We start from the raw sequence: 23,114 nt of genomic DNA, 5'->3' as shown, positions 1-23,114 counted from the left end.
ATGCTGAATTCCTCTGTCACTCTGTATCTGGATTTAGTTCCTTCTGTTTACAGAGCTTATCTGTGTGCTCCGTTATCTGGGCTATAAACCAGGATCCTTCTGCCTGAGCTTGTAGTGCAGACCTGTAGTGTCTGGGGTGCCTGGAGTGTCTGGGGTGATCTGGGGTGCCTGGGATGTCTGGGGTTATCTGGGGTGCCTGGGCCCATAACCTGTTGCAGAGTGCGTCTTCTTGCAGTCACCACTGTACTTACGAAAGCTTCAGTCAGCAAGATATCTTGAGTAAACAGTATTTACTTCATACTGGATAAACATGAGATACAATTCAGTGTCACACAGTTTGTGCACTGAAGACAACACATTCATGAAGAAAAGCAAAACCGAAAGTAAGAAAACAACCAACCACTGAGAGCTTCCCTCCCCACATTACAGCAAGTATATGACTTTACACACTATCGCCATCTGCTGTCTGGTTAGTATAAAGTCCTCCTTTCACTTATAATAAGTCCCAATCTGTTGCATATGCCAACATTATCTTCTTCCAAGTCTTAAAGGGAAATTTCCATCAGATTTTTGCTTTGCAATCTGAGAGCAATACGATGTAGGGGCTGAGACCCTGATTTCAGCAATGTGTCACTTGTTGGGCTGCTTGTTGTAGATTCACTAAAATCAGTATTTGGAGATTATCACTGGAGGACTAGTTGTCTCGTGCCTCCTAGTCCTCCTGCTTTGTGTAACTCCACCCCCACCACTGCTAATTTACAATGTACACTGAAAGCTGCGAATCAGAGGTGTGGGCGGGGTTATACATAGCTCAGAATTCCGAGGGCTGATAAATCTGCAACAGAGAAAACTGATTTTATCAAAATGGTATGAAACAGCCTAGAAAGTGACACATAGCTGGAATCAGGGCCTCTGTTCCCAACATCATGCTACTCTTTGGTTATATAACAAAAACCTGGTGATAGATTCCTTTTAAAGAATAAATAAAACTGTATTTAATTTTTTTTAATAAGTTTGTCAAATGTGTATAATTATGAAATGTTGCAATTCGCTTTATTAAAGGAGTTTATTTCTGTAAATATAAAATGCATGTAAATGGCTTCCAAACCCCGGCTTTTACCCAGGCTATTTTGTTAGTAAGTAGATAAAGGCTGCAACTTCTTACTGACGGATGATTTCGGCGTTCCCCTCTCGCCCCGACGCGCGTTTCGTCCTTAGCTTCTTCCGGGGGCGTCAACACTTACTACAGCTGCGGTGAGATAATCTGTACTTTGCATTTAATGTTCCTATCTATACCTATTTGTCTGCACAGTATATTATGTATTCCCTGCAGGGGCGCTTTCTATGTTTATACATGTGTAATGACAGGCATCAGGCGGATCTGGATATACATTACTCTTTATGTGATCTATTGAATTTTCGATAGATCTCTCTATATGCAGTCTTTAGGCTATGTACATTTTGCTATAGGATGTTTTTTTCGGCCCCCTAGGGTATCTTTTTGTAAATTATGTTCCGTAACCTTTTTAAATATTGTTAATAAATAAATTCTTTTTTAGCGATATTTTTTATGGTTCTCTTCTTTGGAATCAGGGGTTAATGCCACTGATTATCCATATTGTTGTTGCATCTATCCATTTGATACCAACTCCACCAAAATGGACACCGACTCCGACTCGACAGCCCTACTGCTTATAACATGATACTGTATGGGGACAGATTGAGCTACTAGTGTTCTGCCCCTATCATTCTCATTTGCCATTGTAAAGAGGTCGAGAAACAAGACCCAAATGACTTCAATATTGTCGATCACACTCATTGAACAGCCTGAACTCAGCGCATGTAAATACAACCAAAATGTTTGAGTGTCATGGTGCAATATGTGAGCATTCGGGGCCTTATTTTATCTTTTTCCCCTAGGTCCCCACTTTGTCTAAAACCGGCCCTGCCAGTAATTGATGCAAAAGAAGCCTCAACCAAGTACTGAGTGCATTTACTGAACATACATTTCAGTAGGCCAACATTTCGGATTTTAAAATCAGTTTTCAAGCTGGTGTTATAAAGTATTCTAATTTACTGAGATAATGACTTTTGGGTTTTCATTGGCTGTAAGCCATAATCATCAACATTAACAGAAATAAACCATCGAAATACATTACTCTGTTTGTAATGGCTCTATCTAATATGAGTTTCACTTTTTGTATTGAAGAACTGAAATAAGTTAACTTTTTGATGATATTCTAATTTTGTGAGATGCACCTGTATATTTGGAATAAGCCATTTCTATAACAAAACTTTTAGCCTGAATAATTCAGATTTCCACCATTCTACATACTAATTTGGGAGGCTTTCACATGGTTAAAACAACATGATTTTGCGTAATCACATTTAAGATAAAGGGGGTTGGGTTTTATTTCTCACAGGCAACGTCCTTAATCTATATAAGAACTGAAAGCGAAACACACAGCAATCCATTTTCTGCAATGAGGGGGTTTCTAATAACAGGTAAGAATTGTGCACACACCATTATATTATTGATATAATGATAATTAGCAAGTGACTGTTCTGCCACTAGCTACATATCTTTTCTATAAATAATTAAGTTTCATTTCTACAGAACCCCGTACATGGTGATAATATAATGATGGCGCTCTGTGTTCAGCCGATGAGACAGAAGATGCAAGTGTAAATGTCAGCCAGTTATTTTGGGTGTGGGCAATAGAGTAGACAGTGTTAGCGTTAGTTACAGTGAATTGATGAGAAAATATATTACTTCTTATATTTTTTATACCAGTCTGAGGCCTTTTGAAAATATTTTTTTATTCCATAAACCACTCTTTTCTGTGCATCCTGGTGCCCTCATTTCCCAAATGCTAAATCTGTTTTTAATACACTTAACAGTATAATTAGTACAGGAACTACCCTGAATCTCCTGTTCCATAACTTACCATTTATACTCTTTTAAGTTAACATTTCCTCTTCAACAGTATTCTGCCAGCACTATAGGTACCATAAGAATCTTCCCTTTCCTTCACATTGATGCATTGCTCTTGCAATTGTCCAAAAGTTTACGTTACCTGCTGTTAATTGGTGCCTGACGTCACACAGGCAGTGAGCTATCAATTACTGTAAGTTAAAGAAGGTGGCGATGGGCGAGGAAACAACTTGCAGAGGCTCGGAAAGTGCTCTGTCACACCCTGAGCTGTTATGACCTGGTGGTCAGGACAATAATGGACCTGGTGGTTAAGAGCACACGGAATGACCTGATAGTTACTGATAATAAGGACGAGCTCTGGGACGTGGGAACTCTGCTGACCGCAATCCCTAATCCTATCAAACACACTAGAAATAGCCGTGGATTGCGCCTAACGCTCCCTATGCAACTCGGCACAGCCTAAGGAACTAGCTAACCCTGAAGATAGAAAAATAAAGCCTACCTTGCCTCAGAGAAATTCCCCAAAGGAAAAGGCAGCCCCCCACATATAATGACAGTGAGTAAAGATGAAAATACAAACACAGAGATGAAATAGATTTAGCAACGTGAGGCCCGACTTACTGAACAGACAGAGGATAGGAAAGGTTACTTTGCGGTCAGCACAAAAACCTACAAAAAGACCACGCAGAGGACGCAAAAAGACCCTCCGCACCGACTCACGGTGCGGAGGCGCTCCCTCTGCGTCCCAGAGCTTCCAGCAAGCAAGACAACAAATTAAATAGCAAGCTGGACAGAAAAATAGCAAACCAAAGAAATACAAGCTGGAACTTAGCTTCTGATGGGAAGACAGGTCACAAGAACGATCCAGGAGTGAACTAGACCAATACTGGAACATTGACAGGTGGCATGGAGCAAAGATCTAAGTGGAGTTAAATAGAGCAGCAGCTAACGAATTAACCTCATCACCTGTGAAACTCAGAAACACCCACTAGAGGAAGTCCATGGACAGAACCAGCCGAAGTACCATTCATGACCACAGGAGGGAGCCCGACAACAGAATTGACAACACTGAGCACTTAATGCATATTGTACATATGCATTCAATCCTGATTACATGGGAATCTAGCAGATAAAATATATAAAGTTGTCAATTAATTTAGCTTTGAGGGACCTTTTTCCTTTGCGTTTTGAAAATATACAAAATATACAAATTCTAAATTAATGATAGTTTTGCTCCTAATGTATGCCCAGAACCCAAAATGTGTTGACTAAGGTCAAGATTGACCTGATAGATGCCAAAGATGTTGTTTTATTCAACCTCAGGGGCGTATTGGTCAATGTATCTTTCTTTTAGTGCAATCAACTGAACACAGAGACTCTCCGTTAAAAAGATGTATTATACGATACACAGTGGACGGAGTCATATGTCATACAGAGGCTTCATCAGGAGCTGCTATCGGGTGTCTTTGTCATGTGTATACATCCAGGGTACACAGCAAATGGCTACGCTAATAATGATCGTTTATAATTTTATCAAAAGTTTTGTCTTAGGCTACTTTCACACTAGCGTCGGAATCTCCCCGTCGCAATGCGTCGGGCAGAGATTCCGACGCTAGCGTTTAACGCACTGCACAACGGAGGCAGCGGATGCATTTCTTCGGCGCATCCGCTGCCCCATTGTGAGGTGCGGGGAGGTGGGGGCGGAGTTCCGGCCGCGCATGCGCGGTCGGAAAAAGCGGTCCGTCAGGAGCAAAAAAACGTTACATGTAGCGTTTTTTGCTCCCGACGGTCCGCCGAAGCACGACGCATCCGTCGCACGACGGATGTGACGTGTGGCAATCCGTCGCCAATACAAGTCTATGGGGAAAAAACGCATCCTGCAAGCACTTTTGCAGGATGCGTTTTTTCTGCAAAACGACGCATTGTGACGGATTGCAGTTAACGCTAGTGTGAAAGTAGCCTTAATGTAAAAATTACAACTCATGAGACTTTCTATTTCAGTTCTTCTCGTCCTCATGATGAATGTGACCAGTGGACAGATCAGTATCCGGCCGTTCCCTCAGTATCCGGTTATTGGTAGATCTGTCACCCTGAGCGTTACCGGGATTACCGAGGAACTTGAGCATGTCTCCTGGTATAAAGGACCAGATAAAACTCTTCAGAATCAGATCCTGACACATGATCCTGGGAATAGTCCTCCCATATTAGCTCAAGGACCTCTGTACAATAACCGAATCTCGGTTTTCAATAACGGATCATTACACATCAAAGATCTTCGTTTCACAGATGGAGGAAATTATGTAGTGTCTGTACAGACGGTGACATCAGCAAAGGACGTAGATGTGACCCTGGCCGTCTATGGTGAGTATCACTTTCTATTCCCTCTCCGTCTGTTACATGTTCACACTGTGTAAAAAAAACTCAGAAAAGTACATACCATGAGATACAGCCTTCACCAAACCCTGTCTGATGACAAATGCACACTTAGCAGGATGCAGCAGGCCTCCACTGATAAAGGCAGGGGGCGGCACAGGTGCAAACTGCTTGATAAAAACAGCCACCCCCACACCAACCAAACATTGCAGGGGTTGGCTGCCTAGCAGAAAAAATGCACATTGATAGAACTCACTGCGTCCCCCGTTCATGAGATTGAGGCCCCCAAAGTTAGGTCCTATACATATAATGGGGAAATGTGAAATCTGTAGTAGCCCACTCTATACAAAGCCACAGTTCTCGCCCGATTTGGGTGAAATTCGGCATGCCCCCTCTCCACCCACAGGAGCAGAATACTGTGCACGTTACAACTCGCTAGCGTACCCCCGTAATGAGATTGGGGCCCCCGAAGTTAGGCCCTATACATATAATGGAGAAATGTGAAGGTGAAAGTAAAAGTGCTGAGGGGAAAACAACAGTTGTGACTGACAGGGACGGATTACAGCGACGGCGCCAAAGAGTCGCTGCTAAAGGGGCCGCACCACCAACACACAAATATTTCACAAACACCATACAAACGTCACACAGACAGCACACATACACCAACCCACAAGCACAACACCAGACAAATGCCACAACACACAAACACCAGACCACTCTAGGCGCACACAACACAAACACCACCCCACAAATACCACAACACCACCCCATAAATATCACATGCACACCACACCACACGCACACACACGCGAGGACCACACACTAGGATGGATGCACCCTAAGTACACGGACGAACATTACTGAGCAGCAATATTGATCAGACGAAAAATGCCTCATAGTAAGATAGTCATTATTGCTTACTATACATGGGGCTTTCATTGCTGAAGCTGGCTGAGGTAAAGTGAAAGCTGAGCTCTGATTGGTTGCTTTGGGCAACTAGACAACGACAAATTAGTAAAATGCCAAAATAATAAAAATTTAAAGTGGAAAAAAAAGATTACTGTAGCACTCTGAAAATGTCAATTTCACGGTGACACTGAAAATTTCACTTCAGCTACCATAACCAACAATTTAACATATTTTCATCTAGCGAAGCTGCGGGTATTCTACTGGTAATATAATACTGTAGTGTAGATCAGTAATAGATCCGCGCTCTATAGTTTTCATCTAAGTTTTGCTGGAGCTGATGTAAGCTATCCTAACAAACGGGACTTTTATATACCATTATAAGTGCGTCCATTAGTGAGTACACCCATGACTGTTAATAGCGGCTATTACCAACAATATTAGTGTTATATAGTTATATCAAGCCCTTTTAAACTTGGTAAAGTACCGAAATGCCCAATGGGGCAAGTTTTGCTGCATGTGGTCACGCTCCTCACTCTCCTGTGAATATGTAGCGACTAGGGTTGAGCGACTTTTACTTTTATAGGATCGGGTCGGGTTTCACGAAACCCGACTTTTTCAAAAGTCGGGTCGAGTGAAATCGTCCGATCCTATAAAAAAGTCGGGGTCGGGGTCAGCCGAAACTTGAAACCCAATGCAGTGCATTGGGTTTCCAATGGTTCCCAGGGTCTGAAGGAGCGGAAACTCTCCTTCAGGCCCTGCGATCCATATTTAAGTGTAAAATAAAGAATTAAAATAAAAAATATCGCTATACTCACCCTCGGACGCGCCCTGGTACTAACCGGGAACCTTCCTTCCTTCGAATCAGCGCTTGCAGGATCTTGCGGTGACGTCGCGGCTTGTGATTGGTCACGCGACCGCCCATGTGAACGCTCAAGCGTTCGGAACTCGGGATCGGAATTCCGATACCAGATTCAGAAGATCGCCGACCTCATGGCCGACCCCACACAGGGGTCGGGTCGGGTTTCATGAAACCCGACTTTGCCAAAAGTCGGCGACTTCTGAAAATGGCCGACCCGTTTCGCTCAACCCTAGTAGCGACAAAAGATGCAGCCTAGAAATACTTAATACTTAGTACTTAGTACTTAATACTTAGACTCGAACAAAGACGACCCAGGAAAACATACTCAGAAGGGAGGTAAGAACATTTCTAAAACAATCCACAGCGAGGAGATTGGAACAAAACAAAATCCTCTAAACTGCATGCTCGCAAACGCCAGAAGCCTGACAAACAAGATGGAAGAACTAGAAGCAGAAATATCTACAGGTAACTTTGACATAGTGGGAATAACCGAGACATGGTTAGATGAAAGCTATGACTGGGCAGTTAACTTACAGGGTTACAGTCTGTTTAGAAAGGATCGTAAAAATCGGAGAGGAGGAGGGGTTTGTCTCTATGTAAAGTCTTGTCTAAAGTCCACTTTAAGGGAGGATATTAGCGAAGGGAATGAGGATGTCGAGTCCATATGGGTTGAAATTCATGGAGGGAAAAATGGTAACAAAATTCTCATTGGGGTCTGTTACAAACCCCCAAATATAACAGAAACCATGGAAAGTCTACTTCTAAAGCAGATAGATGAAGCTGCAACCCATAATGAGGTCCTGGTTATGGGGGACTTTAACTACCCGGATATTAACTGGGAAACAGAAACCTGTGAAACCCATAAAGGCAACAGGTTTCTGCTAATAACCAAGAAAAATTATCTTTCACAATTGGTGCAGAATCCAACCAGAGGAGCAGCACTTTTAGACCTAATACTATCTAATAGACCTGACAGAATAACAAATCTGCAGGTGGTCGGGCATCTAGGAAATAGCGACCACAATATTGTGCAGTTTCACCTGTCTTTCACTAGGGGGACTTGTCAGGGAGTCACAAAAACATTGAACTTTAGGAAGGCAAAGTTTGAACAGCTTAGAGATGCCCTTAATCTGGTAGACTGGGACAATATCCTCAGAAATGAGAATACAGATAATAAATGGGAAATGTTTAAGAACATCCTAAATAGGCAGTGTAAGCGGTTTATACCTTGTGGGAATAAAAGGACTAGAAATAGGAAAAACCCAATGTGGCTAAACAAAGAAGTAAGACAGGCAATTAACAGTAAAAAGAAAGCATTTGCACTACTAAAGCAGGATGGCACCATTGAAGCTCTAAAAAACTATAGGGAGAAAAATACTTTATCTAAAAAACTAATTAAAGCTGCCAAAAAGGAAACAGAGAAGCACATTGCTAAGGAGAGTAAAACTAATCCCAAACTGTTCTTCAACTATATCAATAGTAAAAGAATAAAAACTGAAAATGTAGGCCCCTTAAAAAATAGTGAGGAAAGAATGGTTGTAGATGACGAGGAAAAAGCTAACATATTAAACACCTTCTTCTCCACGGTATTCACGGTGGAAAATGAAATGCTAGGTGAAATCCCAAGAAACAATGAAAACCCTATATTAAGGGTCACCAATCTAACCCAAGAAGAGGTGCGAAACCGGCTAAATAAGATTAAAATAGATAAATCTCCGGGTCCGGATGGCATACACCCACGAGTACTAAGAGAACTAAGTAATGTAATAGATAAACCATTATTTCTTATTTTTAGTGACTCTATAGCGACAGGGTCTGTTCCGCAGGACTGGCGCATAGCAAATGTGGTGCCAATATTCAAAAAGGGCTCTAAAAGTGAACCTGGAAATTATAGGCCAGTAAGTCTAACCTCTATTGTTGGTAAAATATTTGAAGGGTTTCTGAGGGATGTTATTCTGGATTATCTCAATGAGAATAACTGTTTAACTCCATATCAGCATGGGTTTATGAGAAATCGCTCCTGTCAAACCAATCTAATCAGTTTTTATGAAGAGGTAAGCTATAGACTGGACCACGGTGAGTCATTGGACGTGGTATATCTCGATTTTTCCAAAGCGTTTGATACCGTGCCGCACAAGAGGTTGGTACACAAAATGAGAATGCTTGGTCTGGGGGAAAATGTGTGTAAATGGGTTAGTAACTGGCTTAGTGATAGAAAGCAGAGGGTGGTTATAAATGGTATAGTCTCTAACTGGGTCGCTGTGACCAGTGGGGTACCACAGGGGTCAGTATTGGGACCTGTTCTCTTCAACATATTCATTAATGATCTGGTAGAAGGTTTACACAGTAAAATATCGATATTTGCAGATGATACAAAACTATGTAAAGCAGTTAATACAAGAGAAGATAGTATTCTGCTACAGATGGATCTGGATAAGTTGGAAACTTGGGCTGAAAGGTGGCAGATGAGGTTTAACAATGATAAATGTAAGGTTATACACATGGGAAGAGGGAATCAATATCACCATTACACACTGAACGGGAAACCACTGGGTAAATCTGACAGGGAGAAGGACTTGGGGATCCTAGTTAATGATAAACTTACCTGGAGCAGCCAGTGCCAGGCAGCAGCTGCCAAGGCAAACAGGATCATGGGGTGCATTAAAAGAGGTCTGGATACACATGATGAGAGCATTATACTGCCTCTGTACAAATCCCTAGTTAGACCGCACATGGAGTACTGTGTCCAGTTTTGGGCACCGGTGCTCAGGAAGGATATAATGGAACTAGAGAGAGTACAAAGGAGGGCAACAAAATTAATAAAGGGGATGGGAGAACTACAATACCCAGATAGATTAGCGAAATTAGGATTATTTAGTCTAGAAAAAAGACGACTGAGGGGCGATCTAATAACCATGTATAAGTATATAAGGGGACAATACAAATATCTCGCTGAGGATCTGTTTATACCAAGGAAGGTGACGGGCACAAGGGGGCATTCTTTGCGTCTGGAGGAGAGAAGGTTTTTCCACCAACATAGAAGAGGATTCTTTACTGTTAGGGCAGTGAGAATCTGGAATTGCTTGCCTGAGGAGGTGGTGATGGCGAACTCAGTCGAGGGGTTCAAGAGAGGCCTGGATGTCTTCCTGGAGCAGAACAATATTGTATCATACAATTATTAGGTTCTGTAGAAGGACGTAGATCTGGGGATTTATTATGATGGAATATAGGCTGAACTGGATGGACAAATGTCTTTTTTCGGCCTTACTAACTATGTTACTATGTTAATGAAATAGTTACGGGCAGGAGTAAACTTGTCTTATCAGGCAGGGATAAGTTTTTACTTCCATTATACTAGCGCCGATATAAATATGGCCATAATACAGTGACCACATAGTGGTCAGATATCAGGTCTACATGTGAAGAGCAAACCATAGAAGAAAATGCAGAACTGATGAGACGCCTCTCAGGCAGAATAGAGGACATGACGGTTCTCTGAGTCCATTTTAGTAAATACTGCTATTACCTATACAGTTCATTTTCTTAGAACTTCACATTGTGCAATTTCTCTCGTTATTATCCCAGGGAATGTTAGAGTAAGCTGAAATCTCAGTGCTTCTATTCCCCTGGTAAATAATTGTGTGTCCTTACAGTGTTTACGGTTATTTTGCAGCTCACTATACTGCAGCTGTAGAGAGATAGGTAAAATTAATTTAGCCCTTGTTATTAAAAAATAAAAAAAAAGGTTCCAGCTAGGCCAGCTCTTGTTCATACATATTCAAGAGGAATGAGAATAAGGTCACTACTAGTGATGAGCGAATATACTTTATACTCGAGATTTCTCGAGCATGCTCGGGGGTCCTCCGAGTATTTTTTAGTGCTCGGAGATTTCGTTTTCATTGCCACAGCTGAATGATTTACATCTGTTAGCCAGCATAAGTACATGTGGGGGTTGCCTGGTTGCTAGGGAACCCCCACATGTGCTTATGCTGGCTATCAGATGTAAATCATTCAGCTGCGGCAAGAAAAACTAAGTCTCCGAGCACGAAATAATACTTGGAGGACCCCCGAGCATGCTCGAGAAATCTCGAGTAATGAGTATATACTCTCATCACTAGTCACAACACAACTCCAAGAAAAAATGCTCCATGGTCTCAAGGATGTTAGAAGGTTTAACAATAACAAGCATATCGGGAAAAGTAACTAGAACTATAAGAATCTAGCGACTCATAGGTGACATTGTGGAATATGTGCAGTACAGGCCGTTAAACAATATGCTTGGAGTCATTACAGTGAAGTGAGCAGTGACTGTCACCAAACTGGCTCCACACTGATGACTGCAAGTGACCAGCTGCAGGGAGGATATAACTTCATTTCCCCCCTGTAACTGCTGATCCAAGAACGCAGCCAAGCAGGATTTTAAAACACTATTTAACTCCACATTACTACTATATCTGCAGATACATTTAGTTTTTGAAGATGACAGGATACCTTTAACCCATTTGTGACCAGTTATGTCAAAGATCACGTTCCAGTCCTTTGGTTGTGTCTCTGCCCTTTGATGGGGGCTCGAATGTCAAGTCCACATCTTTCCCGGAACATGATAGCTGATTTAATCAGCCATCATGTGCTTTTAAAAGCCGTGGGTGGAGTGAAGCTCTGTCCGCAGCAGTTAACCTGTTAAATGCCGCTGTCAATCTCTGACAGTGGCATCTAACACGCGTTGACAGAGGGGCATCTTTCCACTGGTTCAACAGCATGCCCGTTAGATAATCGCGGGGCGCTGATGGGTTGCCATAACACCAGGGGTCTGCTGATTACCTCAGTGCTTTTCATTACGATACTCCTGCAAAAGCCAGTCTGTAGCTGGCGTTCATAGGGGATCTTGATTTTCATTATATACAGGTCCTTCTCAAAAAATTAGCATATAGTGTTAAATTTCATTATTTACCATAATGTAATGATTACAATTAAACTTTCATATATTATAGATTCATTATCCACCAACTGAAATTTGTCAGGTCTTTTATTGTTTTAATACTGATGATTTTGGCATACAACGCCTGATAACCCAAAAAACCTGTCTCAATAAATTAGCATATTTCACCCATCCAATCAAATAAAAGTGTTTTTTAATAACAAACAAAAAAACCAACAAATAATAATGTTCAGTTATGCACTCAATACTTGGTCGGGAATCCTTTGGCAGAAATGACTGCTTCAATGCGGCGTGGCATGGAGGCAATCAGCCTGTGACACTGCTGAGATGTTATGGAGGCCCAGGATGCTTCAATAGCGGCCTTAAGCTCATCCAGAGTGTTGGGTCTTGCGTCTCTCAACTTTCTCTTCACAATATCCCACAGATTCTCTATGGGGTTCAGGTCAGGAGAGTTGGCAGGCCAATTGAGCACAGTAATACCATGGTCAGTAAACCATTTACCAGTGGTTTTGGCACTGTGAGCAGGTGCCAGGTCGTGCTGAAAAATGAAATCTTCATCTCCATAAAGCATTTCAGCCGATGGAAGCATGAAGTGCTCCAAAATCTCCTGATAGCTAGCTGCATTGACCCTGCCCTTGATGAAACACAGTGGACCAACACCAGCAGCTGACATGGCACCCCACACCATCACTGACTGTGGGTACTTGACACTGGACTTCAGGCATTTTGGCATTTCCTTCTCCCCAGTCTTCCTTCAGACTCTGGCACCTTGATTTCCGAATGACATGCAAAATTTGCTTTCATCAGAAAAAAGTACTTGGGACCACTTAGCAACAGTCCAGTGCTGCTTCTCTGTAGCCCAGGTCAGGCGCCTCTGCCGCTGTTTATGGTTCAAAAGTGGCTTTACCTGGGGAATGCGGCACCTGTAGCCCATTTCCTGCACACGCCTGTGCACGGTGGCTCTGGATGTTTCCACACCAGACTCAGTCCACTGCTTCCTCAGGTTCCCCAAGGTCTGGAATCGGTGCTTCTCCACAATCTTCCTCAGGGTCCGGTCTCCTCTTCTCGTTGTACAGCGTTTTCTGCCACATTGTTTCCTTCCAACAGACTTACCATTGAGGTGCCTTGATACAGCACTCTGGGAACAGCCTATTTGTTGAGAAATTTCTTTCTGGGTCTTACCCTCTTGCTTGAGGGTGTCAATGATGGCCTTCTTGACATCTGTCAGGTCGCTAGTCTAAGGGTACCGTCACACTATACGATTTACCTACGATCACGACCAGCGATATGACCTGGCCGTGATCGTAGGTAAATCGTAGTGTGGTCGCTGGGGAGCTGTCACACAGACAGCTCTCCAGCGACCAACGATGCCGAGGTCCCTGGGTAACCAGGGTAAACATCGGGTTACTAAGCGCAGGACCGCGCTTAGTTACCCGATGTTTACCCTGGTTACAAGCGTTAAACTAAAAAAAAAACAAACAGCACATACTTACATTCTGGTGTCCGTCACGTCCCTTGCAGTCTGGTTCCCGCAGTCAGTGACTGCCGGCCGTAAAGTGAAAGTGAAAGCACAGCCGCTGTGCTCTGCTTTCACTTTACGGCCGGCAGTCACAGTGCGGGAAGCAGACGGCAAGGGACCTGACGGACACCAGAATGTAAGTATGTGCTGTTTGTTTTTTTTTAGTTTAACGCTTGTAACCAGGGTAAACATCGGGTAACTAAGCGCGGTCCTGCGCTTAGTTACCCGATGTTTACCCTGGTTACAAGCGAACGCATCGCTGGATCGCATCGCTAGATCGCTAGATCGGTGTCACACACACCGATCTAGCGATGACAGCGGGAGATCCAGCGATGAAAGAAAGTTCTAAACGATCTGCTACGACGTACGATTCTCAGCAGGATCCCTGATCGCTGCTGCGTGTCAGACACAGCGATATCGTAACGATATCGCTGGAACGTCACGAATCGTACCGTCGTAGCGATCGAAATGTTATAGTGTGACGGTACCCTTACCCATGATGGGGGTTTTGAGTAATGAACCAGGCAGGGAGTTTATAAAAGCCTCAGGTATCTTTTGCATGTGTTTAGAGTTAATTAGTTGATTCAGAAGATTAGGGTAATAGGTCGTTTAGATAACCTTTTCTTGATATGCTAATTTATTGAGAGAGGTTTTTTGGGTTATCAGGAGTTGTATGCCAAAATCATCAGTATTAAAACAATGAAAGACCTGACAAATTTCAGTTGGTGGATAATGAATCTATAATATATGAAAGTTTAATTGTAATCATTACATTATGGTAAATAATGAAATTTAACACTATATGCTAATTTTTTGAGAAGGACCTGTATAGCAGTGCTGATGCACTGCTATGTAGTTGTGGCCAAAAGTGTTGGCACCCATGAAATTGTTCCCGAAAATGAAGTATTCCTCCCACAAAATTATTGCAATGACAGATGTTTTGTTATACCATCCACCTCTCGTGTCTCCCCTTTTCCTCATAGTTTGTAAGCTTGCGAGCAGCAGGGCCCTCATTCCTCTTGGTATCTGTTTTGAACTGTATTTCTGTTATGCTGTAATGTCTATTGTCTGTACAAGTCCCCTCTATAATTTGTAAAGCGCTGCGGAATATGTTGGCGCTATATAAATAAAAATTATTATTATTATTATACACATGTTTATTTCCTTTGTGTGTATTAGAACAACTTACAAAAAATAAAAACAGAAAACAGAGGAAAAAAGGCAAATTGAAAATAATTTCACACAAAACGCTCAAAAATGGGCCAGACAAAATAGTTGGCACCCTTCCAAAATTGTGGGCATACAACTTTGTTAAAAGCATGTAATGCTCGTTCAAACTCACCTGTGGCAAGTAACAGGTATGGGCAATATGACACCTGAAACCAGGCTAAAAAAGGTTGAGAAGCTGACTCAAGCTTTGCATTGTGTGTGTGAGGGGTCAAGTTCCTGCCTCTGCACAGGGGAAATCTCAAACCATCTCTGCTGCGGTCTCCCATTCTTCTCCAGCCACAGTGGAGCCTGCACAGCAGAGACTTCAGTCCCAACGTCTGGCGCAGCCCAAGGAGGGGGGTAATATTAGGGGTCGAGTTCCCGCCTAATCTCGAACCATCTCCACTGTGGTCTCCCATTCTTCTCCAGCTGCAGTGGAGCTGACTCAGCGGAGACATCTGTCCAAGCATCTGGCTCAGCCTTATACTGTGAGGATGGTTACTGCTGCCTTTCCAGGCTCAGCCATTGTACTGGTCAGCGGCGAGGAGACGTCTCTGGGACTAAGTCCTGCTTTTCCCGTTCTGAGCATGCCCGGGGTAAGACCTCTCATTGGAGGTCGAGGGTCACATGTTCAGGTACTGTGGCAGCTCCCATTGGTCCTCTAGGAAGTTCCTGAAGTTGCTCACGTACTGTAGCAGCTCCCATTGGTCCTCTAGGAAGGTCCTGAAGTTGCTGCAGCTATAAAAGGTTCATGGCCATGCGCTAATATCAGCTTATGTTATGAGCTTTAGCTACTCAGTGGTCTTGTCTGCTTGTGGTCAGGGTCCGGCTGAAATAAGCCCATAGAATACTGGCATCTCCGGAGAGGAATTTGTATGGTGAATTCAGGGCTGGCGTAAAGCCATTAGAATTCTGGCTCCACCGGAGAGGAGGTGTTTGTGTGCTTGCTACTCCCTGACCACTGATTGCTTTTGCTCGGTTAGGCTTCTTTCACACTTCCGTCGGTACTCAGCTGTCACCAGGCATCGGCACGACGTACCGACGAAAGCTTATGAAATTTTGAGTGACGTGAGCAGCGGACGCAGTGTTTCAATGCGTCCGCTGCTCATTGTAAAGTCCTAGGGAGAAGGGGGTGGACTTCCGGCCAGGCATGCGCATTAAAAAATGCAGGAGCGGACGTACGAAAAAACATTCCCTTGAATGTTTTTTTGCAACGACGGCCTGCCAAATACCGATGCATCTAGTCCCCGACGTATGGAACGTGTGTCCATATGTCACGATGGTCGGTAATACAAGTCTATGTGAAAAAAGCATCCTGCGGGCAACTTTGCAGGATGCGTTTTTTTCACAAAACGACGCATTGTGACGGTGCAAGATAAACGGAAGTGTGAAAGAAGCCTTAGGCAGCTGTGTTCCCCTGTGACGCTAACAGGGCACAGCGTTTTCCCATCTGTTCGACTCTGTGAAGTAACAGAGTTTGCTACTACCGCCATATGGTGCCACCATTTGCTAGCAGCAGGTTGGTCTCCTGCACGATGGACCCCGGGCTGCGAACGCACCAATAATAATATCTAAATATACATTCCGTCAGCCCTAACATAATACTAGCGCCAGGGTCTGGCTAGCAATGACGGACACACAGCAATCCATACGGTATATCCAGCAGCTGGAGGACAGGTTGGCGGCTCTCGAGAGCTCAACCTCAGCTGTGGATGTTACTGCAGTTGCTGTTCAGGCTTCTAGCGTGGCTGCAGCAACCTTGTCCACTGCCACCCCTGTTCCAACTCTATCTCGCCTCCCGCTACCAGAAAAATTTTCTGGTGATAGTAAATCTTGTAGGGGTTTCATGAGCCAGTGGTCTATACATCTCGAGCTTCTGGCCGCACGTTTCCCCACAGAGCGGGCTAAGGTGGGATTTATTGTGTCTCTCCTGTCGGACAGGGCATTGGAGTGGGCTTCGCCGCTGTGGGAGCGTGGCAATAATGTGGTGCAGAGTGCTCCGTTGTTCCTGTGCACTCTGAAACAGGTCTTATTAGGACCTCGTGTCACCCATGATACGGCGCTCCAACTGTTGGCATTGACTCAGGGCTTGTCCTTGGTCAGCCATTTTGTCATCCACTTTCGCACCCTAGCATCTGAGCTGGAGTGGCTGGATAAAGCCCTTATTCCGATATTTTGGAGGGGGCTGGCTGACCACGTAAAGGACGCTCTTGCCACAAGGGAGATTCCCGCCACACTGGAGGAGTTAATAGCTGTGTCCACCCGTATTGACCTCCATTTTCACGAGCGGAGGTTAGAGCGAACCCAGTGTAGGCAGAGGTTTCGGCTGGCTCCCACCCTCACCAAACCTTTGGAATCTCCAGTCCAGGCCCCTGAGTCACATGAGGCCATGGTAGTGTCACGAGCGGGATCTAAGTCCCGGATCGCTCGTGCACTCCAGGTTTGTCATGTGCCAGCAGTCAGGACATCTTGCCACCAGATGTCCCCAGCGGTCGAGGAAATGTCAGCGTCTAGTGGTAGTAGGTGGAGGTACACTAGACACGGCGACGTTTGCCTCCAAATTGTTCTTTAAGGGGACAATTACTCTAAGCTCATTTACCCACTCGGTAGAGCTCTGCGTGGATTCTGGGGCGGAGGGCAATTTTATGTCTTCTGCCTTCGCCCAACGTAACGCAATTCCCCTGGTGATGTTAGCTCAACCAGTAACCGTACGAGTGGTGAATAGGTCGACACTGCCCTCACAGATAACACACCAGACCATCCCGTTTTCTCTGTCCATGTTGCTATCTCATCAGGAAATTATATCTCTGCTCGTCATTCCTGAGGGAATTGATGAGGTCCTGTTAGGATACCTTGGCTACGGTACCACTCTCCTCATATTGAGTGGTCCACAGGCAGAATTTTGGGATGGGGTGAATCGTGTGGGGGTAGATGTCAGAGGGAATGTGTTCAGGTTGCTACTACTGAAGTACCCTCAGATCTATCCTCTCTCCCCAAGCAATATTGTCCCTATGTGGACATGTTCTCCAAAAGATCTGCGGAGACCCTTCCGCCTCACCGCCCCCATGACTGTTCTGTTGACCTCTTGCCTGGTGCTCAGCCTCACCGGGGTCGAGTCTATCCATTATCTCTCCGGGAGACAGAGGCAATGTCACAGTACATCCAGGAAAATCTGGCATGAGGATTCATTAGGAAGTCAGTGTCAACTGCTGGGGCAGGGTTCTTCTTCGTGCAGAAGAAGAACGGGGAACTACGTCCATGCATAGATTACAGGGGTCATAACGCCATCACCATTAAGAATAAGTATCCTCTGCCCCTGATATCTAAGCTCTTTGATAGGCTTCGGGGAGCAAGGGTATTTACAAAATTAGGTCTGCGGGGTGCTTACAACCTGATTCACATCCGTGAGGGGAACGAATGGAAGACAGCTTTTAACACCAGGGATGGGCACTATGAATATCTGGTGATGCCCTTCAGGCTCTGTAATGCCCAGCCGTTTTCCAAGACTTTGTGAATGACATCTTCCGGGATATGCTCTCCACCTCGGTCGTAGTCTATCTGTATGATATTCTCATCTACTCTCCAGATATTGACTCCCACCGGAGAGATGTTTCCAGAGTCTTCGACCTCCTATGGGAAAATTCCCTCTACGCAAATTTGTAGAAATGTGTGTTTGAGCAGGAGTACTTACCTTTCCTGAGCTATATCATCTCTGCCCAGGGATTGGCTATGGATCCTGCCAAACTACAGTCTGTGATGGACTGGCAGGAACCCCATTCTCTTAAAGCGGTGCAGCGCTTTATGGGGTTCATTAATTACTATTGCCAGTTCATTCCACACTTCTCAACTTTGGTAGCTCCCTTGGTTGCCCTCACCAAGAAGGGAGCAAATCCCAAATTGTGGTCTGAGGAGGTCTCCAAGGCCTTTCACTCCATTAAGTCTCACTTCGCTAGCGCTCCCATCCTACATCACCCCGATGTAGATAAGCCATTTATATTGGAGGTGGATGCCTCATACGTTGGTGCTGGAGCAGTCCTTTTCCAAAAGGATGCTCAAGGTCGGAAGCATCCTTGCTTCTTCTTTTCCAAGACCTTCTCACCAGCGGAGAGGAATTATTCCATCGGGGACAGGGAGTTGCTAGCCATGAAGTTGGCATTCTCAGAGTGGAGACATCTCTTGGAGGGATCTCGTTTTCCCTTCCAAGTCATCACAGACCACAAGAATTTGGTGTACTTGCAGACAGCCCAGCAGTTAAATTCTCGCCAGGCAAGATGGTCCTTGTTCTTCTCCCGGTTTCATTTCACCCTCCATTTTCTTTCTGGGGAGAACATTCGTGCCGATGCTCTCTCTCGCTCCATTGTATCATCTGAGTAGGAGGAAGAGGAGCCTCGGCTTATTGTCCCCACCCAGAGCCTGAGAACTGTATCCCCAGTTTCACTAGAGCCTGTGCCTCTGGGCAAGACTTTTGTACCATCAAGTCTGCATCCGGAGGTTCTCTCTTGGGCTCACTCGTCCAGGGTGGGTGGACATTTTGGGTCCAAAAGGACATTTGAGCTACTCGTGAAGACATACTGGTGGCCACATATGGCTTGTAATGTCACAGACTATGTTCAGGCGTGTGTCCCTTGTGCCAAGAACAAGTCTCCTTGGCAACGGCCAGCTGGGTTGCTTTACCCCCCTGCCGGTGGTGAACAGGCCCTGGGAGATGGTCGGGATGGATTTTGAGGTGGGCTTACCCAAGTCTCGTAGCTGCACCACAATCTCGGTGATCACCAACCATTTTTCCAAAATGGTGCACTTGGTGCCTTTTCCATGGCTACCTTCTGCATGGGCTCTGGCAGCATTGTTCATCAAGCATATCTTTCGCGTACATGGTATGCCGGACAAAATTGTCAGTGACCGGGGTCCCCAGTTTGCTTCTCGATTCTGGAGAGAGCCTTGTCGTCTACTCAGCATTGAGCTGAATCTCTCCTCGGTATATCATCCCAAGACGAATGGGTTGGTTGAGAGGGCCAACCAGACCCTGGTCACATATTTACAACATTTTGTTTCTGCCAGGCAGGATGACTGGGCATCCTTGCTACCGTGGGCGGAATTTGTACTTAACAATGCCGTAGGCGACTCCACAGGTCAGACTCTATTCCTCCTAAATTACGACCAGCATCCACATGTCTCTGTGCCCATGCCCGTGTCTTCTACCGACTCTAGGGTGGCAGACTGGGCTGTGGAGGCACGGGACATTTGGGACTTCGTCGATGCACATCGGCCCCGATCTGACCTTTGCTCCTGGCGACTTGGTGTGGCTCTCCGCCTGTAACATCAGGCTGCGAGTTGAGTCCACTAAGTTTGCACCTCGCTACTTAGGTCCTTTCAAGTGGTCTACTGTCTGGCCCTTCCTCCACGCCTAGGTATCACTGATACCTTTCATGTGTCCCTCTTGAAGCCCGTACACATGTCCTGGTTTTCCGAGTCATCTGCCGGGACATCGGGTTCGTCTACAGACGATTACGAGGTGAACGCTATTTTGGGGTGCAAGTTGGTACGTGGCAAAAAATTCTATTTGGTGGATTGGAAGGGTTATGGCCCAGAGGACAGGTCCTGGCAGCCTGCTGACAACATTCAAGCTCCCCAGCTCACTGCTGCTTTCGAGCGTAGCGAGGCCCAAGGAGGGGGGTAATATTAGGGGTCGAGTTCCCGCCTAATCTCGAACCATCTCCACTGTGGTCTCCCATTCTTCTCCAGCTGCAGTGGAGCTGACTCAGCGGAGACATCTGTCCAAGCATCTGGCTCAGCCTTATACTGTGTGGATGGTTACTGCTGCCTTTCCAGGCTCAGCCATTGTAGCCAGTACTGGTCAGCGGTGAGCAGACGTCTCTGGGACTAAGTCCTGCTTTTCCCCTTCTGAGCATGCTGGGGGTAAGACCTCTCATTGGAGGTCAGGGGTCACATGCTCGGGTACTGTGGCAGCTCCCATTGGTCCTCTAGGAAGGTCCTGAAGTTGCTCAGGTACTGTAGCAGCTCCCATTGGTCCTCTAGGAAGGTCCTAGGTTGCTGCAGCTGTAAAAGGTTCGCATGGCCGCATGGCCATGTGCTCATTTCAGCTTATGTTATGAGCTTTAGCTACTCAGTGGTCTTGCCTGCTTGTGGTCTGGTTGAAATAAGCCACTAGAATACCGGCACCTCCGGTGAGGAGTTTGTATGGTGAATTCAGGGCTGGCGTAAAGCCATTAGAATTCCAGCTCCACCGGAGAGGTGGTGTTTGTGTGCTTGCTACTCCCTGACCACTGATTACTTTTGCTCTGTTAGGCAGCTGTGTTTTCCTGTGACGCTAACAGGGCACAGCGTTTTCTCTTCTGGTCGACTCTGTGAAGTAACAGAGTTCGCTTCTACTGCCATTTTGTGCCATCATTTGCTAGCAGCAGGTTGGTCTCCTGCACGGTGGACCCGGGCTGCGAACGCACCAATAATAATATCTAAATATACTCGGTGCGTTCCGCCAGCCCTAACAGTGTGTCTGTGCATGCCACACTAAACATGGAGAACAGAAATTGCGCAGGAAAAAGTATTGGGCTATGTTCCCATGTTGCGGATTCGTGTGCGGATTTTTCCGCACTGTTTTTGAAAAATCCGCAGGTAAAACGCAGAAATTTACTGCGGTTTTCCTGCCTTTTTGTGCGGATTTCACCTGCACTTTTACACCTGCGGATTCCTATTGAGGAGCAGGTATAAACCGCTGCAGAATCTACACAAAGGATTGTCATGCTGCGGAAAATACAACGCAGCGTTTCCGCACGGTATTTTCCGCACCATGGGCACAGCGGATTTGGTTTTCCATAGCTGTACATGGTACTGTAAACCTGGATAAAAACTACTGCTAATCCGCAGCTGCAAATCCGCTGCGGATGGCAGGCAAATCCGCACCGTGTGGACATAGCCTTGAACACGCTTAGGCTACGTTCAGACTAGCGTTGTGCGCCGCTGCGTCGGCGACGCAACGCACGACGCACGCAAAAACGCGGCAAAACGCACGCAAAAACGCTGCGTTTTGCGACGCGTGCGGCGTTTTTTGCCGAAAATCGGACGCAAGAAAAATGCAACTTGTTGCGTTTTCTTGGTCCGACGCTTGCGGCAAAAAAGACGCATGCGTCGCAAAACGCAACAAACAAAAACGCATGCGTCCCCCATGTTAAACATAGGGGCGCATGACGCGTGCGTCGCCGCTGCGTCGCCCGACGCTAACCCGACGCACACTAGCACAACGCTAGTCTGAACGTAGCCTTACTGAAATTTATTTAATACTTAGTACAAAAGCCTTTGTTGGTCATGACAACTTCAAGACACCTCCTGTATGGTGAAACTAGTCGCAGGCATTGCTCAGGCCTGATTTTGGCCCATTCTTCCACACAAACACTCTTCACATCCTGAAAGTCTCTTGGGCTCCTTTTATGAGTTCTGAGCTTTAGTTCCTTCCTCACATTCTTTATTGGATTCAGGTCAGGTGATTGGCAGAGCAATTCTATCAGCTTTATTCTCTTTCTCCAAAACCAATTATTTCTAATAATTTGTTGGCTTTATGTTTGCAATCATTGGTTTGCTGAAATGTCCACCGTTGTTTTATCTTCATCATCATGGTAGATGGCAGCAGATTTTTATCAAGAATGTCTTGGTACGTTCATCCATTCATCCTTCTTTTAACTACATGGCGTTTGCCAGAGCCGTAGTCTGAAAAACAGCCCTTTATGCTCCCACTTCCACACTTCACTGTTGGTATGGTGTTTCAATATGGTGTGCATTACGGCATCCAAACAGTTCAATTTTGGTCTCATCTGACCAGACTTTATTCTTCCAGTATTTCACAGGCTTGTTTAAATATTGTTGAGCAAACTTGAAATGCACTTGAATATACTTTTTTTGCTTAGCAATATAGTCTTGTGTGGTGAGCCTGCATACAAGCAATGGAAGTTGCATGGTGATTGTGCAAACAGGCCATGGAGGTTGAGTGCATTACATTTTTTTTTAAACAAATGCACCTGCTGATTCCAGGTCTTTTTGTAGCTCTCCATAGGTGGTACTTGGCTCTTGGACAACTCTTCTGATAATTATTTTGACTCTTCTGTCTAAAATCTTGCAGGGAGCACCTGCCAGTATATGAAGAAAATATGTTCTGTCCACTTTTGGATCATGGTCCCAACAGTGCTCATTTCACCCTTCAGTAGTTTAAAAATTCTTCTGTCAATGCCATCAGTATGTTTTGCAACAATAAGGTTGCAAAAGTATTGAGGCTGCTCACTGGTTTTACCCATCATGAGTTGTTTCTTGTGGGGCGCTTTGATAATGAGACACCTTTTTATAGGCCAGGCGTCCCCAACTC

The 23,114-nt window shown here is 45.1% G+C and overlaps 1 protein-coding gene across 1 annotated transcript in view; it reads left to right on the top strand.

Annotated features, from left to right (window-relative positions):
* The first annotated feature begins 2,463 nt into the window (after positions 1 to 2,463).
* The window catches only part of LOC138651616 (carcinoembryonic antigen-related cell adhesion molecule 1-like), a 33,577-nt gene continuing 12,926 nt past the window's right edge, over positions 2,464 to 23,114 (top strand). The window contains exons 1-2 of the mRNA XM_069741936.1: positions 2,464 to 2,505; positions 4,937 to 5,296. Coding sequence (XP_069598037.1) covers positions 2,484 to 2,505; positions 4,937 to 5,296 — 382 coding nt within the window. The 5' untranslated portion in view covers positions 2,464 to 2,483. The remainder of the gene's footprint in view (positions 2,506 to 4,936; positions 5,297 to 23,114) is intronic.

This window comes from Ranitomeya imitator, chromosome 10 (genome assembly GCF_032444005.1).
Source record: "Ranitomeya imitator isolate aRanImi1 chromosome 10, aRanImi1.pri, whole genome shotgun sequence".
Classification (NCBI taxonomy): domain Eukaryota; kingdom Metazoa; phylum Chordata; class Amphibia; order Anura; family Dendrobatidae; genus Ranitomeya; species Ranitomeya imitator.
Note: the sequence above shows the minus strand (reverse complement) of the source record. Positions and strands in the feature narration are given on the sequence as shown.